The 18,989-nt window shown below is 38.7% G+C and overlaps 1 protein-coding gene across 1 annotated transcript in view; it reads left to right on the top strand.

Annotated features, from left to right (window-relative positions):
• Window positions 1-18,989, top strand: part of NME7 (NME/NM23 family member 7) — a 107,613-nt gene that overhangs the window by 34,005 nt on the left and 54,619 nt on the right. The window contains exons 9-10 of the mRNA XM_088801827.1: window positions 537-744; window positions 5,187-5,292. Coding sequence (XP_088657953.1) covers window positions 537-744; window positions 5,187-5,292 — 314 coding nt within the window. The remainder of the gene's footprint in view (window positions 1-536; window positions 745-5,186; window positions 5,293-18,989) is intronic.

Below are 18,989 nucleotides of genomic sequence, written 5' to 3'. Positions count from 1 at the left end.
TTTCCTAAGAATTGTTTTTTTCTGTCCTTTTATAACTAGACCAACTTAATGTTTACTAATCGACAGTTGATTGTCATTTTTTGAATTCTAATAGTTTTTACACAAAAATAAATTCTTATAACAAATGTGTTAAGATATCACTCTCATCACTTTCTCTATTACGAAATTTTATTTGACTGTAATGATAAACCACATGAAAATAAAGATTCTTCTGTACCTTTCAGAGCAACAGGGAAACCATAGCTCAGATGTATGCATTTTAAGTCATGAAATAGTCTTAACTCAATAGAACAGTGATTTTTCTGCCAACGGCAATTGATTTGACAGCACTAATGACTTGTAGTGACTTGGGCCACAGCAAGGCACTCAATTTATGAAAATTTTATCTTGCCATGTAAAATTCACTATATCCAGTCGTTCTGAGATCATAATAACCGTGTGTTGAAATACTCAACTTGTAATATATCTTTATTGTTAAGAGAGATACCTGCATTGACAGAAAAATGAAGCAAATCAGCGTTTTACCTGTTTCACAGTGAGTTGATCCAGTTTATTACAAGTGGTCCCATTATTGCCATGGAGATTTTAAGAGATGATGCCATATGTGAATGGAAGAGACTTCTCGGACCTGCCAACTCTGGGATGGCACGTACAGAGACTCCTGGAAGCATCAGAGCCCTCTTTGGAACCGATGGCTTAAGAAATGCAGCTCATGGCCCTGACTCTTTCGCTTGTGCTGCCAGAGTAAGGCATTTTAGGCATATTTTCATTCTGTTTGGGGTTTGTGAAGCGTTTGATGTCAAAGTAAAGCATCTCTGTCACTGCCGACTTAGGGTAGATTTACGCAGCTGATCTAGTTGTAGAGAAAACCTTTGACCTTCTGCCTAGGATTAACCAGTGTTTCCAAGATACGTCTCCTTGGTGAACTGGTAACCTGGCCATGGCCAAGATAAGTTTTCTCCAATTAAAATACTTGTCATCCTGTTTCTTATTCCAAAGACTGAAATTACAGAGGCTTATCAGTGTTTGAATTTATGTATGACTACCAATTTGTGGGCAGTGACTATTCAAAAAGAAGGCATTGTTTGAAGTATGAGTCTTTGTGCTTTAACTCAGACCTAACACTCTATTTTCAAGCTTAATATCCTTTTCTTTTCCTCCGTATAGCTAGTGTTTGTGAAAAAGTTCCCCTACAATTATTCTCTGTCTTAAATCCATATAAATAAGGTATTCCACTGGGTTTATACTGATGCTGAATTAACAAAGTGCAAGTTTATTCTTAGCCTCATGGTAAGTTCCTCAGCTAATTTCAGATGGTTGTTAGTCTGGTCGTGTTTACAATGAAATAATATTAGACAGTTTCATAATAAGTGCTCTTTTCTTTTTCTTCCAGTTCTATTAATCAATCCTTTCAGCTCGCCTTTCAAATTAGACCTTGAATCTGATCACTGTGATCTAAATCATAGTCATATTTTGTCGGGACTTCTGCAGAAGCCTCCTAATTCTTCTTCCCTCTTCTCTTCCACTCAATGTATGAACAGTTTCCCTTGCCCCCGAGAAGTCCACAACGCCCAGTGATCTTTTAAAACAAACTGGATCACCAGTTCAGCTATTGAAAAGCCTGTGGTGAATTTTTGTCTCTTGTAAAATAGCCTCCAAAGCTCCACCTGATTGCACCCCCCCCGCCCCCTCCAACTTTAGCTCCCACCCATCTCTCCCTCACCGTGTCCCAGGTACACTGGCCGTCTTGCTATTCCCAGGACAGCATATTTCTGCCTGGCCTGTTCAATTAATAGCAAACAGGGCAGTGTGGTTGGATGGGGTGGGGACGGGGTGGGGGGGGCTGATGAGGTGGTCAGATGGTCTTGTAGACCAAGGTAGTACCGGACGGTTGGCCTTTTCTCTGAGGAAATGGAGAGCCGCTGCAGGCAAGGCTTTGAACAGAGGACGGCGTGCTTGACTTGCTATCACTTTGCAAGGGTTATAAATGTCTAACTATTACGTTGTTTTGTACACCTAAAACGAATAACTAAACAAAAAAGCATCACTCTGGCTGCTGCATTGAGAATAGACTGTAGAGGGCACAAGTAGCCACAGGGAGCCCAGTAAGAAGGGGCTGTGGGAATAATCCAGAGAGATAATGGCTGGCCCAGGGCGGCAGTCGCGAGGATCATATATAAGCATATTTTAAAATACATTTTAATGGTTGAAATTCACAGGATCAAGATTTCTTTCCAGATTGAATACAGAGTATGAGAAAGAGGTAATGAAGGTTCCTCCAAAGCGCTCGGGAACTAAGAGAAAAGAAAATTTGTCATCAGTAACCTTGCTGGTAGTGTTTACAGGTTACTTGTTTCTGGCCTACGGCCTTCCAGGTCATTCCTTTGATCATGTATGTAATTTACACAGTAAACACCATTTGACATGGTTTTAATTTAATTTGATTCTTTTTTCCACTTAATATTATAACATTTTATGTGTTACTAGATTACTGTCAAAAGAGTACATTTTAATGGCTGCAGAATATTCTCTTGCATGGATATAACACAATTTATTTAAATAGTCCCTTACTTTTGGACACTTTGTTAGTTGTTTTTTTTTTTTCATATTTGTAAATAAGGGTGCATTGATCATGTGATTTCATAATTCATTTCTTAATATTTTGCCTGACTTTCTGATAACATATTTATTGTTTGATATTGGGAGAGTCTGTAGAGAAAAAGTTCTATATTTTTAAAATGTTTTAATCTGGGGCATTTACAGAAATGGTATTTATTTAAAATTACTGTGTAAAAGGTTTGAAGAAACTTTTAGCTGGCAACCACTTGGTAATACTTTTATTATGATAACTATGTCATTGTAGGTTAGTCAAATGTTCTAGTGAGGTTGTCGTAGGATCTTATCAGGGTGAAATTTATGACAGTGCAACCATATGCTTCACAATTTGTTAAATAAAATATAGTAAAAAAGCTACATGCTTAAAGCTTATCAAATTGAGTCTGAATTTTATTGTTGAGAGTTTCCTATCTTGATCCTTCCCTGCTGGGCAATGTAGGGACATATGAAAAGCAAAGAGTAATAGGAAGGGCCCTCGAAAGAAGAAAAGCTTTGTGGAAAATGTTTGAGCAGCTCAAATCACAAACGAATATGAACACTTGTTTTGTGTGGGACTTTCCATTGTTGGGTGAAGTCTCTGAATTAGTTGCCATAGCAACGACCTAGTGAACGTGCTCTTGCAAATGTTAGCTTGGGTTCATAGGTTGGACAGGTGTGACACCCCACACCGGGAGAAGGAGAAAGCAAGGGGATGAAGCAGAATTATTTGCACTGAGAAGATACGTTTAAGTAACAGCTTCCTTGCATACGTAAATGAGTATCTGGAAAATTGGTTAAATCAGAGGCAGAACAGTTGAGCATCCGTTTTACGTTTGGAAGACGGATGATAGAAACAGCCGTCTGAGCTGGCCTGACCTGGGCTTGAATCCTGGCTTTGCTGCTTGCTGACTTGGAAGGGCTTGTTCCTCAAGCTTTCTGAGTGTCATTTTCCTCATTTGTACAATGTGGAGAGAGAGCATCTTATTTAGCACATGCAGAGTTTATAAGTGTTTGAATTCCCATTATCCCCAAGTACTGAGCACAAGGGAAGTAAGTGCTAGAGCCCGCGGAACTTACATCTCTTCTGATGGCGGGAGGGGGAGTGTCAGATAATAAGTGGGCATGTGACACGTCAGGCAGTAAGTGCTCTGAAGACGATAAAGCAAGGGAAGGGGCTAGAAAAAGGCCAGCGGGGGTGCAGAATGCTGTGAAAGTACAGGCCACTCAGGAAGTTCTCCCAATCCTTGGCTTGAGCAGAGATGAGAAGGAAGTGAGGGGAAAACCATGCAGCTATCTGGGGAAAGAGTGTCCAGGGCAGAAAAGGAATAACACATGCAGATTCTCAGGTGGGACCATATCTGCTGTGTTCAGGGAACAGTGAGTCATGGAGGCCGGGGCAGAAATGTGTTCCACAGAAATAGGACATTAGTTCAGAGGGGTGCCGGGGGCCAGATCATGTGGCCCTTGTAGGACATCTAGGACTTTGAAATTCATTCCAAGTGAGGTAGGAGGCCATTGGAGGGTTCTGTGCAGAGGGACACACTCTGTGTTTACGTTTCATTCTCACTGCTGTGTAAATAGGTCCGGCGGGGCGGGGGTAGGGGTGTTTCAGGAAAAGTTCGAAGGGGAGATCCGTCAGGAGGTTAGCGCAGGTGTCAAGGGGACAGTTGGTGGTGGCATGGACCAGGGTGACAGACAGGGAGGTGGTTGGATTCTGGGTATATTTTAAAGGATTTCCTGATAGACTAGATGGGTGGGTCAGAGAAGGAGAGAAATCAGGGTTCACGCTAAGTTTATTTTATTTTTATTTTTTTGAGGGGCGGGGGCTGTGCATTTGGATGTTTTCACTCTGATGTCCCCAATCAGTACCCTGTGCTCCTCCAAAGTTATGGTTGTTTGGCAAATTATAAATTTGAAGAAAGGAATTAACTTGCATAGGTTTGTGGGTTTATGGTGGCATTAGAGATAAGAAAGCATCCATCATAAATAACTGAAAGAACTGGTTAGTGTGACCGTCTTTGTGACTAATTCACATTGTTGGTTTTCTTTTAATGAACCATGTGTAAACAATGTAGCCTGACTCTAGCTAGAAAACGTGGTTCATTGATTTGATTTTCTGCTAGGACTATAAAATGTAGTTTTAACTAATTGTAGTTGTGATTCTTGAATCCTAATCTCTGTTCCTATAAAGATTTCTTAGTTTTTAATTTTATTTTACGCATTTTAATAACTTTAAAACTGGACCGTGTCTCATGAGCTCATGCTTTGAGAAAAATAAGAACCTTATATTGATTACTTCCATTATTCAAAATATGTGAAGACATTCTCAGTTTTTATCATGGGACAGAGTGATACATATTTTCATTGCTTTCGTTAATACTTCCTTATGTGTTCCTTTGATTATAAGACTTTAAACAGGGTTCAGTTCACTAGTTTTAATAGGTTAAATCATGTTTAGAAAATTTAAAGCAAAGAATTTATATTATGAAACTTGAAAAGTAAATGTATAGTTCTTCCCCTCTCACATAAATATCGCAGGAGTTCAGGATAAGAGATTATTTATGCTAAAGTCATTTCTCTTCTGATTTTAGGAAATGGAGTTATTTTTTCCTTCGAGTGGAGTTTGTGGACCGGCAAACACTGCTAAATTTACCAATTGTACCTGTTGCATTATTAAGCCCCACGCCATCAGTGATGGTAAGTACTATGCTGAATACAACAGACCCTGTACATTTTGTGAACAGGAGCTTATTTTGTTAATGTCTATTTTCTCAATGTATTTTCTGTGTAGAAATTACAGTTTAATTTTAATATTTCATCTATTTTTTCTTTGAAGGCATATGAATAAAGGGGGCAAAAAGGGAGGGAAAAATCTAACTCTGTATTTATCTTTATCTTCCTGTCTGTGCATTTTTAAAAGGTGGTCCTTGGGTTGCTGACCACGGCTGTGTTCATCCTGTCGCAGGTCTTGAGTCCTTGACTTGTCATCTGCCTCTCCTCTTCCTGACTGTAGAACCGTGACCCAATTCATTTAAGTAGCATCCTAATGTACGATTTCAACAAGGTTTACCACAGCTGCAGTATGTCCTTTCTGAGAAGGGTGGAGAAACTGCCTTCAGTTCTCAGTGTCTGAAACCAAGTTTTTTGACTAATATATACATATATATGTGTGTGTGTGTATATATATACATATATACAGATACATATATACACACACACACACATACACATATATATACATATATACAGGATGATTTTAAAAATTTTACCCCATCTCATTTCCAAAAGAATTTGGAATAACTGACAAAAATATATACAACAGATTAAAATAGATGAAGAAAAGTGAATACAAAAACCTTGCAGACTTTCAGTATATATCCGTATATACACATCTATCTACCTGTGACACACACACAGACACACACACACACACACACACTTTAATGTGATGGGACGAGTTCCTGTTTAAAGACCTCAACCTTATAAAAAGCTTCTCTTTGGCATCTTAATATATTCAGTTTGATCTTTATGTGACTTAATTTTTTCCCAAGGAAAAATGTAATGCATGAAAAAAAGATAAAATGGAATTAGAATAAATACTAGTTACATATTTTAATAATTGCATAGATAAATAGAACCAATCTACTAAAAATGATTATATACATGAAAGGTGATGTCAAATGACTATATTTACACAGGTTGAAATCACTTCTAGTCAGTTATTCTTTAAAGATTAATTACGTTTCGTGTATTCGTATTTAATACATAAAATTAGAATTATAGTAAAATAAATTTTTATAAAATTTAATCAGATGGCAAAATAAAGTTTGGCATTTCAAGGCTTTTTCTTTTTATTTCTAAACCTCGATTTTAGGGACGCTTTAAGACCAATTTGAAATGTGTAAATTAACCCGCTTCAGCTTAAAGTTAAACTGTGGCTACAATGAAATATAGTTTGAAGTCTCATATTGAATTTATTGTTAGATCCACTCGGCCCCCTTTCATTTGCTGGCTCATGTTTATCTTTTCCTACAATGATCCCATTTCCCGGTATATTTAATTTCACATGTGGTCTAGTGTGGGTGTGAGAAAAGAAGAGATTAAAAAAAGAGTTGCTAAGAGAGCAGCTGAAAAGAAATAGGGTCTTTCCCTTTGGTTGGCTGCCGACTCCCCCAAAGGCCATTTTAGCCTGTAGATCAAGAAAAACCCAGTTTATTGCTCATTGACGAGCACACCTTGATGGAGTCTCAGTAGACTTTACGAGGGAAAGGTCATGGGCAGGTGTTGTAGTTTTGGGTAGACCCTGAGAGATTGAAGGAGAGCCCATCAATGCAGTGATCTGGTTGAAACTGGGCAAAGTGCATGATGTGGTAGTTTAAGTTGAACGGAAACAATGAGGCAAGGGTCTTAACCAAGTCTTTTAAGTACACAGTTGTTTGAGATGTGAGTCATTTGCCAAGTTGAGGGAATATTGTGAAAAGGGGATTGTCTGAGTTGTCTCTTGTCGGTGCAAATGGACTTATTCCTGAAGCGTACAGTGAAATTATTCACTGGTTTGCAGTCTTTTCTTTGTGGGTAAGAATTTCTTATCACAAATAAAGTCACGTGGATGTAGGCGGCCTAAGTTCTTAGTCCTATAGTTAATCTATATGGATTCAGTGGCTCTCTTCTCACTTCTTAGAGAAGTAGGAAAAAAGAAGAGCTTAGTTTGTGGGATACGTGGTGGGAAAAATAATATTAAGGTATACTTGGCACTTTCTGTCTTGTTATATATTTATATATATAAGTTGCAACCTATTTTGTCATTTGGGGCACTCAGATTTTAAAAGGGAAGAAAAACAAGGTGAATGTTCTTGTGTTCTTTGTGTTTTTTTTCAGTTTCAAGATTATGCAATGTGTTTGTTTTGATATCCTCAGTAATATTTCTATGTGGGTAGTTTGACTCCATTTGTAAAATGAGATATTTTCACTCTGAAATCAGGCTGCATGGGTTTGAATTCTGGCTCCGCTGCTTACTAGCCATGGGATGTTGGATAAATTACTTAACCTCTTTGTACCTCGTTCCCTCATCTGTGACACGAGAATAATAGTATATTTTGTTCACGCAACGATTGGGAGGATTAAATGCATTCAATGTAATGGTTAAATGACTAAAGGATTGATTAAACGTAAGGAGTAATGTCCTAAACACAGTGCCCAGTGCTTGGTTCAGTGCTAGGCAAGTGTTAGGAAATTATTACCACTATGATTAGTACTACTAATACTATTAGTACTATTAGAGTACTGATAGTACTCTACCGCGGCTGCGCTACCACCACCACTACTCACATCATTATCTTTTAATTTTTAAGTAAAGTTGAATGACTCCTTAGTAACAAAGCAATAGTTTAAAAGGCTAACAAAATCCGACGTCCACAGAAAGAAAGAAAGAAAGTCCGTATCATTGTTTAAGGAGCAAAGCACTTTCTTTTCCTCAGTTAAAGTCTGGGTCTCATTTACGTCCGCGAAGGAGGACTATTGCTTGTATGCTTGTATCGAGTTGACTGAGCAGCCGTCATCCATCCTCTATCCTGCTTGCCCATTGTGGGTGGGCAGAGGGTGGTAGTCCAATCTGGGAGAGCTGCTTTTGCACTTGTAATGGCCCCAAAGTAGCCTGTTGAAGCGTTAGAACCCTGCGGTTTTGTCAGAATTTTTTTTCTTATGAAAAATATGTGCATTAAACAATTTTACATCATCCTTTGTGAAATTTAGTTTCTTCCTCAGTAAAATGAGTCAGGATGGGTTCAAAGTTTCCTCTGAGCCTGTAAACCTGGGTATTCTGTTATTGTGCAAAATTGTGTAGGACATTCTATTCTGTATTGCATTCTGTATCTCAATGTTGTGTCTTGGCTGTAAAAATTAATACCGAGTTCATGGAGGTTATTTCAAAGCAATTTTAGATTTTATTTTTAAAAAGACACATAGAGACACTTCGGGGGCTGTTTGCATTTCATTTATTAAGAAGCAAGTTATTTAGTAGAATATTGGCCAGTTTGTATATTTAATGCCAGAATTGTCTCTGATGTGCTGATTGAAACAGGACTGGTATCCGCAAGATTATATTTATCAAGTTCCTCACTTTTAAAAATTGGGTTATTCTTACTGAGAACCTCTTTCAGAGTGTGTTTGCACCCTGAATGGTAGTTTGGATGCTAGGTAGGCGGGGAGCCCTAGAAGACAGCTTCCACCCTATTGACCATCCCACCCCCACCCCGCCCCAAATGGGACTGATCGAATTGGTTATGTTACCAGCTTTTTCGTAGTAAAGAGGTTGGATTTAAACATAGTAAATGGAACTCAGTTTCAATAAACCTTCTTGGAGTGGGCCCAATTTTGCTTAGAATCTCCCAGTTTTGGAGCTGTGTGATTGTTTTGTATTCTATCTGAGATAGTAAACAGGAAGGGAATTTATAACAGATACATCAAGTACATCGAACTACATACATGTAAGACCCTGACTTTGAACACACAGAGAGCTTCGCGTGCATTTCTGAAACACAATTTATAGGCGGTGAAAATACCTAGTGAATTTGTAAGTTATGGGAACTTTAAAGGACATTAGTGCTTTACTGATTTATGAGGAATCTCAAGAGTTCTGCTCATTCCTACAAAAGAACTCCAGCCTTCGGGTAGAATTACATTTAATGGTCCGAAACAAGTAGGTGTGTGTGAGGCTATTAAAAGAATTTCATTTAGAAATAGTGAAATTTTCTTTGCTAATATGTTCCAACATCTAATAACCTTCAGAGGAAAATGGGAGTCTCTAGGATTATCAGTTGTAAGGCAGAGGGCAGAGGGGAAGAAGGTCTCAAATTCTGTTAATGAGATTGTTACAAAGGACTTTCCTTAAGTATAGAACAACAGACACAGTTTTATTACTAACTGCAGTTCGTATTTATGGAGTGCTGAGTACTTTGCATGAATTACTTAATTCTCAAAGCTCTGAGGGTTGGTATTGTTTGAAACCCATGTCTTGGAGGAGGGAACGTAGGCAGTGAGATGTTAATACTGTTGTCCAAAGTCCCACAGCCCAGAGGTGGTGGGGTTGGGATTTGTACAAAGTGTCTTCTGTCACGTTATACCAGTCGTCCTCTACATGGGTTACCACACAGGCCCTGTAAATCCCCAGCCCTTTATTAACCCCATTTTACAGGTGTGGAGCCTCAGAACGAGAAGGGCTAGGTAACACCCCGAATGCTTCCCCAGTGGGATTATTTGCACAATTCCATGAATACTGAGGTCAGCTGTTTGCTTGTGGAAAGCCATTCCTGGCAGAAGGTTATGTAAAGTGGGATGAAGGGTGACTTGAATACCTTTAAACATCTTAACTGGGTGAAAAAATACTTCAGTTTCAGATAGGACTGAGGGAAATCTCTGCCCCTTCTTCAGGGAACCCTAACTTCATACCCTCAGAAGGTACCAGGTTCCCAAATGACATGTTCTCTTGGGACCCTCTGCTTTTCCTGCATAAACTCAGCACAGTTTGCCATCGCGTACTATGTAATTCATATGCACAGCTACAATCTGTAATCTGTATTCCATATTAATTTCTGACCAAGGATCACTGGTGTCTCCTCCATCAGATTACCAACTCCGATAGCAAGGACAGTATTTGTTTCATTGTCATATTCTTCTAAATATTTTGTGTCCCTCATCGTAATTTTTCTTTCTTTTTCTTTTTCTTTTTTTTTTTTATATATAGTCTGTGTGTTACTCAGGAGACTCCTTAGTGTCTGAACATTGTCAGAGAATGTGGTCTCTATGACAACTGTTTCTCTGAAATTTGTTGATGACCTTTGTTACTTAGTGAATGGTTCATTAAAAAACTTTCTTTCCAATGTGTGCCTGAAAAGGAGGATGTTTGTTTCATTGTTCTCTCTTTATATATAAATAACTATTGATTCAAACCTTTTGTTCTAATTTAAAGTCTTACTGTTTTTTTTCTTTAATTTTGTGGGCTTAGTTTATCAGCTTCTGAAAAAAGCTTTGTTAAATTCTTCCATGTTAAAATTACCTATAATTATTATGAATTTGTCAATTTCTCCTTCTAATTTGGACTGTTTTTGCTTCCTACATTCTGAGGCTTCATTGTTATGCATGATTTATTTTTACTCATTATGTAATCTTTATTCCTATTGGTTCTTGTTGTTTATCTTAAAGGGTAGTATATCTTTTTTCCGATTTGTTTTTTAGTCTTTTGCTTCTAATATGTATATTATAGTCACTGTGGTTGAATTTCGTTTCATTCTATTTTTTAAAATTTTTATTTTTTCAACCCAATCTAATAGTCCTATCTTAGAATAGTTGAATTTAACTTATTGTAATTTATTGTGATTGCTGGTCTTCTTGGATTCATTTCTTTGTCTTGCTAAAGATTTTTCATTCTTTTCCCCTGCCCGCCCTCTCCCCCCCTCGCCCCCCCCAGCCTACTGTTGGGTAAAGCCTTCGTTATTGCCCACTTTCTCCTTTACTTATCTGCTGGTATAAAAGCCCTAGATCAGGGGTCAGCAAACTGTGGCCCTTGGGCCAAATCACGCCAGCTGCTTGGTTTTGTAAATAAAGTTTTACTGGAACACGGCCATGGTGGTCATGTATGTATGTTCTATGGCTGCTTTTATGCTCCAGAAGCAGGATTGAGTAGTTGTGACAGACACAGCATGCACTGTAAAGCCTAAAATATTAACTATCTGACACTTTATAGAAAAAGTTTAATGACCTCAGCCATACAGTGTATTTTTTCAATTGGTTCTGCCTACATTTTAGTATGTGTACCTAACTGTGTATTTTATCAATAAAATTTAAACTTGTTCACTCTCTCCAGATTTTTCCTAAAGCAAAGACTTGAGAATGCTTTCAACTGAAATCTTGTCCTTCCATCTTTTAAGTTGTTAGTGTCAGAAGGCTAATTCTCCTTTTTTTTTAAACTTTTAAAAAAAAATCACATTTATTGATGTATAATTTGCACAGCATAAAATGCACACATTCTCAGTGTGCAGATCTGCTGCTTTATTATAGTGTCTCAGGCTCTCAGTCAAGAAGTCCGTCTTCCCTATCAACTTGGTCCTGCCTGGTGTCTCCTTGGAGACAGTTAGAGGATGAGTCCATAGTTTTGCTTGTTGGCTATGTTACTGTGTGGAAGGAGGATTGCTGAGACGTATCCCAGGCTTCATTGTGTGCTTTTCGGATAGAGAGTCGCTATCAATGACAAAGCAATGAACAGTCACTCTTGTCGTCCATCTTTGGAAGTCAGGGCTCTCTCTTCACACCTGACTGGAATAAGGAAACATGTGTTGCTAGGCAGCCAGGGCACTAGCACCTCGCAACTGTGTGTGAGGTGTCCCTCAGGAACCCAGGCTGTCTTCAGAGCCTGGGGATGGGTAGTGTAAGCCAAAGATCTCTGCTCCTCTGTCTGACTTCGAGGAAACAAGAATCTAGATAAAGGATCGACAAAGGGCTCAATGGAAATCCTGCGGGGCCTGGCAAGAGTGATTGCAGGATGTAATGTTTGGGTGACTGTCATGCTTCTATGGCTTGACACTTGCTAACTGTGTGTGGCCTTGGGAAGATTTCTTGGCCTCTCTGAAGCCTCATTTATTTCATCTGCAAAACGAAGGTGACGGAACCTGCTTCATAAATAAGTCAGTACATGTGATGTGCTTAGGACAGTTTGCATTGTAAGTGTTCAAGAAAATGATACTATTGTTAATAGTAGTTGTAGATATTACATCACATGGTCCACTTTTTTTTTAAACCCTGAATCGGCTGTGTTTCAGTGATCCATTGCTTTATAACAACCCCCCTCCAAAAAAGAAACAAAACAAAACGAAGAAACCTAGTTGCTTAAAAATGTTTTATTGGTTCTCACAATTCTGTGGATTTACCTGAGCTCACCTGGCCATCCTTCTGTGATCCACCTGGAGTCACTTGTGTAACTTCTAAGATAGGTGTCTCAAGAGTCAGATTTTATCTTTCATAACTTCAGAAGTATAAATGCTACAAACTTAACAAATAGCACATCCAGGCTTAATTGTTTAAATTTCTTTCATACTCATTCAGTTTTTTGTATTTTGAAAAATATTTACTTTTAAGTTTATGTTTTGATAAGCGTTTAAAACAGAAACTTATATAATGAAATCTTCAAGTCATATTTTCTTATGTGTCTGTAGCAGGTGTACCTGTCAGCCACTAAAACCTGTAGTAAGGCCTGTGCGACAGTCTGCGTGTACAGGACTTGGGGGCTCATGTTTCTTGGAAGGAGGATTGTTTCATTTGAAAATAAGTTGGAAACTTCCCTTCCCCATCCTTTTCACTTTTTTCCCCCCCACTTTTTTTTTACTTTTTTATGCTTTAGGATTCAGCACTCACTATCCAGGGAATAGTGTTAGTGAAGCCACTCAACACATATGCCTTTGAGATGTCGGTCTGTTGACCTGTTAGGTTCCAGTTGTGCACAGAGATTTCCGGGAGGAACAGGATCAATGCAGGCTTTTATGTAGAACTTGAATGGCCACGTACCACTCCCCTTGCCTAGTTTTCACGCATGAGTCTATTAGAGGCCCAATAGTTTTAGAACGTATGGTAACTAACGCTGAGCATAGCTAAGCATGATCGAGGCTTGTGGAAAACATATCGCAAAGAGTTTGTAGCGAAGATGTGTTCCCGTGCCTGGCCGTGGAGGAACCCTTGCCACTGGTGTCTGTGTATCCCACGAGCCCCTCCCCCGCAGAAGGGCCTGTGTAACTGCACAGTGACAGGATGGAGACGGGAGTCTCTTCTGCCTCGGCTGTGCCCCTGCTCCTCCTCCAACCCTGGACTGAGCCCCGGGGAGCTGGGGCCCAGCGGTTCAGGGCCCCTGATGTTCCTTTACCAGGAAATGTTTTAAACATGAAAAGCTAAGGTAGCATGATGTCATGTTGTGAGACTTGAAAAGATGATTCGGGTTGATGGCAGATGGGAAGTGCTGGAATTCTGACAGTATAATTATCATCGATGCTTATGCGGAAGAAGTAGGGCACCCGTCTAAAGAAAAGATGGAACCTTACCAAGAGTTCTCTGAAAAGCTTGGGTTTCCAAACGACATGTTAAAATATGGGACAAGTTGACACGTAATGAAAACTGAAGGGACATGATGACTGCAATTGCTTTTTGAGTGGGTTTATAAATGGTGCTCTGCTTTTCTACATATCCACACATCTTTCGTGCTCTAGAAGGCCTGTGGTTCAAAGTTCTTGCTTGTTTTGGGGGTAGTTCATTTGTCACCTATCACCAGCTTACATCCACTGCCCTCTCTGTGTTGTCATGCTGTGGTCTGTGTGGGTGCAAAGTGGGAGTGGGTCACTCCTCCCAGTTTTTTTCCCCAGAGCTATTTTCATGGTGGTTATTACAGAATAGATGCATTATCAAAGGGATGGTCTGCATGTCTCTTTAGGATACTCTAAAGGTCTCTGTTTGAGCACATTGGAGGGAGCTTAGATGTCGCTGATGTGCTTAAAACCAGTCTTGAAATTTTTGGTACGCATTTCTGCCGTAGAGTTTCTACCCTGTTTTTTCTTATTCTTTGGAGGACCCTGGGTTCGAGGGCAGGCAAACTTTATGCCAAATCTTATTGAAGCATTAGACTGAGTCAGCAGATGAAATTTCCAATATGAGTTATACAGTGTTTGGCTGTGTATTAAATAGTTTTCATTTAATCTGATCACTTTTAGTTAATGTGATTTACAACTCTTGCCTCAAATTCTTCGCAAGTATGGCGTGAGGATAAATGAGGTAACATATATATAAAATCAACTTGAATTCTTTAGGAAAAGTCATCATCCTAAGAAAAACATCTTACTTTGATATATAATGAAATAAAGTTGAATGTTTTCTTTAGGAACTGTGTTTTCTTTAGCTCCTTTCTAGTAATAGACACCGAAGAGATACAGAGGTGGGTAAGACTAAGTTTCAGCCAGGAATTTGTCTAGCAGCTTTTATTGGGATTTTTCGTGTATTAATAAAAGTAATACACATTACAGAAAATGTAGAAATACAGAAACATGTTTAGTGTAAAAATCACTTACCCCTATCATTCAGAGGTTCTAACGATTTGCCATGTGGCATGTTCTTCCTTCTCTGTCAAATGGAGCCAAACACAGTAACATGGATGAATTTCCCAATTGTGAAGTTGAGCAAAATAAGACATAAAGGCATATACCATGTGACTCAACTCATCATCAAGTTCAAATATAGGCAAATGAGCTATGTTTCTCAAGAATGCATATGTAGGTAGTAAAGAAGAAGGAAGTGCATGGAAAAGGTTATTTCAAAGCCAGGAAGTCACTGAGAGGGGGCAAGACTGGTGGGGAGACACGTACAGAGGGCTTCTGGATGCTGGCACTATTCCGTTGTTTATTTTTTTGACCTGGGAGGTAGTTACCACAGATGCTCACTTTAAAATTATTTATTAAACTGAGCATGTCTGTTATATATTTTACAGTGAATGTATAGAAGTCAGACAAGGCATAGAATAGATGACATACTATGCTGTCATGTCATGAAAACCAAAAAGGCCATGTCCGTATTTGCATATATTTTGAAAATAACTAGAAAGAAAGTACATAAAAATGAGTAACCATGATGGCCTCTAAGAAGAAGGACTGAGGTTCTGTGCTGGGAGGGAAACTTACTCTCACCCTACACCCTTTTATTTCCATTTTGTGCGTTTTCTGATGAAGAATGGTCTTAAAATTAAGTGATAGAAGGTAGAGGACCTTAAGACAAGAAAAGGTGAGAACTCAACCTTTTGTGACTTCCTTGTGAAGATTATATAGGTTTGGAACAGTGGGATTAAGGAAGACAATGCATATGACTGGAAATTAGAATCTCAGGCTTTTCAGGTCACAGGAAGCTTTTTCACGGCCGGGAGGGTGGTTATTGGGGTGCTGTGTCCTCACAGGGCTCGCTCGCCGTCACACTTCTCCAGCGTCTGTGTGCGTCCTGATCCCTTGGAGGGCTTGTAAACACACGGATTCCTGTTCCTACCTCTAGACCATCTGATTCAGTCCTTCTGCACTTCTAGCAAGTTCCCAGGCCATGCTACGCTGCATATGTAGGGACCGCATTTGGGGAGCCACTAGACAGCAAAACTGCCCCCACTAAAGACTATGCCGGGAAATAGAACAAAAACGGAGGCCCCTACACAGTGCATATAGTATGTGTTCCCAATAGACAATGGGCAAGAGTGACGGAGTCCGTGGCCCACGTTGTGGCATCACGGCGGTGTTTAAGCCTGTCTGTGGATGGCAGCGTAGGTCTTGCCAGGAAATCTCATAGAGCCACTTACAATCAATAGAAGAAACAATGTTCTGAAATAAGATCCCTCAATACGTGGATCTCCTTACCTGTGACTTTGGATAGCTGGAATAAACAAAAACCAATGTGCCTATTAAAAAAAATCATACAAAACACTAGCTTGGAGAACCTTTTTCTTTATGTCTTTAAAAAAGGAGACAACAGAAATAATTTTAAGAAAGGATAAGATTTCTTTATTTTGTTCTTGTTGGAGTTAATGGTTCCATGGGTTTGAATTACTTTTTCAGCCTTTTTCATTGTTTGTCTATGACTCTAACAGATGTCCATTGATGAGTTACGACATGTGTAGCACTTATTATATTCATGAAATTCTAGAAACATGAAGCCGGCTTCTAATGGGAGCTGTCCTTCCTTCACCCTCCACAAGAGGGCCTGGCCTCTTTTTAGATGAGGAAGGATCTCCCACTACCCAGAAGCTGGCAGGATCCTGTGGTGTAGAAACGTCACCTTGCTTTTGATTGTGTGACTGACTTGTCTTCTGTAGTAACCTGGCATTGACTTTGGACTTCTGATGACCTATTTGCCTAATATTACAAAATTTCCAGTTTCTGGTTGTCTGCCCAGTACCCCACTTTGTTTTTGTTTTTCGGGGACTTTGTTTTAAAATTGTGCTCTTACTTCAACCACACTAGCTGTCCTCGGCTTCTTTTGCTGTGTGGAGTCTATCCCTGTCTCCCAGTAAAGGAGGAGCTTCTTGACTCCATTTTCCTGGAGATCCGAGATCCTGTGGGTCTTTTCTGTTGTCCTGTGCTGGGGAGGCTGGGGGGGGGGGGGGGGGCTGCCTTTACAATTTTCTACTCATTCAATTATGTTACGATGAATTGTAATATCCTAAGTTACCATGTTGTGGTGACATGTGTAAAGCTATATTGGTTACTCTTAATTGCCATGTAAGGAATTTACAGAATTTATGGTTGTTAGGATATTGGTAAGGGGAAAAAAGGTGTATTTTAGATCTGGGTTTGTGGTGTGAGTGGAAAATCAGAAATGCTATTGGATGAATGAGGTCTATCTTTTACAAGTCTGCTTGCTACTAGAATAGATTTTATGATCAGCTAATGGATAAATTTGAGATCCTCTAAGACCTAAGTGCTTTACCAGTTCTCAGTTGAACAATTCTGCTGAATCCAGACTCTCGTCTGCAATTGACTTATTGCGATTCTACAGTATTTTTGTTTATTAGAATGAAGAAAACCATAGACATTTGCAGCCAAACTGATGGGTGGGTTTACCTTTTCATCTGGTCAGGAATTACTGGATGATCGATTATCAGTGAAGTGGTATCGTATTGCCTGGGAACATTGCTGTCTAGGAAACAGAAAGCTTTTCCACCTGGGTTTTATGCCTAAGGTTATTTGTTATGAACGTTTGCTAGGATTAGTATTGAATTCCTTCTGTTGAATTTAGTAGTGCTAGTGATTTCTTTTGTATTTTGGTGTTGAAAATGAATCTAAACTCTTATAATCTCTAGCTTTGATTTGGCTTGAGATTAATTACATTTTAAAGACACCCTCACCTTATTTTTAAGTCGAAATACCTCTTAATTTCATTTTGCTAGATTTAAATTTTAAAGGAAATCAAATTTCTCCAATTTGGTTATTCGTTGCAATTGGTTATTATTATTAAACATCTTTTTATGTATTAATTTTGTTAGTTCACACGCACTTAGCTATCTCAGGATTAAAACTTTTACAGTTTCTTACTCCCCAAAAATGCAAGATTTCTTTGTTGACGTGTTTCCCATCCTTCCGTTTCATTTCTCACCACCCCTATTTAGTGTCTGTATTACGGGGTGTATCCACCAAGTTATGGTGAATTTCTTTGTAACAGCCTGGCTGCTTCTTTCAAGTTTCATTGTATAAGTTGCTTTGCTCACCAGAGTGTTCCTTTCACGGGCTTTCATTTCTGTGAGGAGGGTTTTGTTGTCACCTGTTTATACCTGACTCTTGCAAGGAGTGAGTTTAACACGCATGGATGGTAAAGGTGTTTTTCGAGTTATTCCACGGTATAAGGGTTGGTTTCTCGAATTGCTTTCAGCAGATGTACAGGTATAGACACTATACCTGTTGCTTTCAGCGGGTGTACGGGTTACTGTATAAATACTATGATAGCAAGGGAAAATATTAAGACTCCAGGAAAGATCCTAACATTAGAATAGTTATTTCCATAGAAAGTATTTTTTAATGTAGAGACATGGGAAAACTGAAACTACTAGATGATTAATTATGAAAACCAATTTTGTCATAATTTTGAGGAATATTGTCCACCTACTTTGTTAACTTTTCTCTAAATGATTTTCGCTCTGTAAAACAGTTATCTAGAACTACTAATAAAGGATAAAATGATTATTTCCTCTTTTTTCCTTCAAATTTGATAAGCGTCAAAATGGTAAGAAGGAAACCTTAAGCTCTGATTAATCAATAAATTGGGTGATCTTCGGAACAATTCAAAATTACCAGCTAGACATCTAGTTATTGATTTTCTAGTGTATAGTGTATATCCAGAAGATCAAAAAAGATAGGTTGCACACATATAAATAATGTTTATTTTGCATACTGTAAGGGGAAGCAAACTTTTACTTTTACCCTTTTAGAGTTCTTTTTGCCTAGGCCCTGAGAATTAAATTGATGTAAAACAGATCAACAGGAGAAAAAATATGAATTTATCTAATACAAGTTTTACATGACACAGGAGCCTTCATAAGGAATGAAGACCCAAAGAAATGGAGAAAAACGACTTGCTTTTATATTAATTAAGTTAAAGAAAGAGGCAATTGTGTAATTGTGGAAAAGTGACTAAACTATGTGGGGACGCTAAAGGAAGATAAGAATTATTTTAACAAAGCTTATTTGTTTAGAATTCTCTCAGTCTCAACTTCTCTGCCCCGTGATGATAAAAATGTTTTCCAACTGGTTTAGGGAGGACATCTTTCATATGGGAATTTTATCTCTTGCTTTTAAGAAAAAGAAGGAAGATCAGAGTATTTTTCTCGTATTTGCTGTTTT

This window comes from Rhinolophus sinicus, chromosome 11 (genome assembly GCF_057876585.1).
Source record: "Rhinolophus sinicus isolate RSI-liver-muscle chromosome 11, RSI-T2T, whole genome shotgun sequence".
NCBI classification, from domain to species: Eukaryota; Metazoa; Chordata; class Mammalia; order Chiroptera; family Rhinolophidae; genus Rhinolophus; species Rhinolophus sinicus.
Note: the sequence above shows the minus strand (reverse complement) of the source record. Positions and strands in the feature narration are given on the sequence as shown.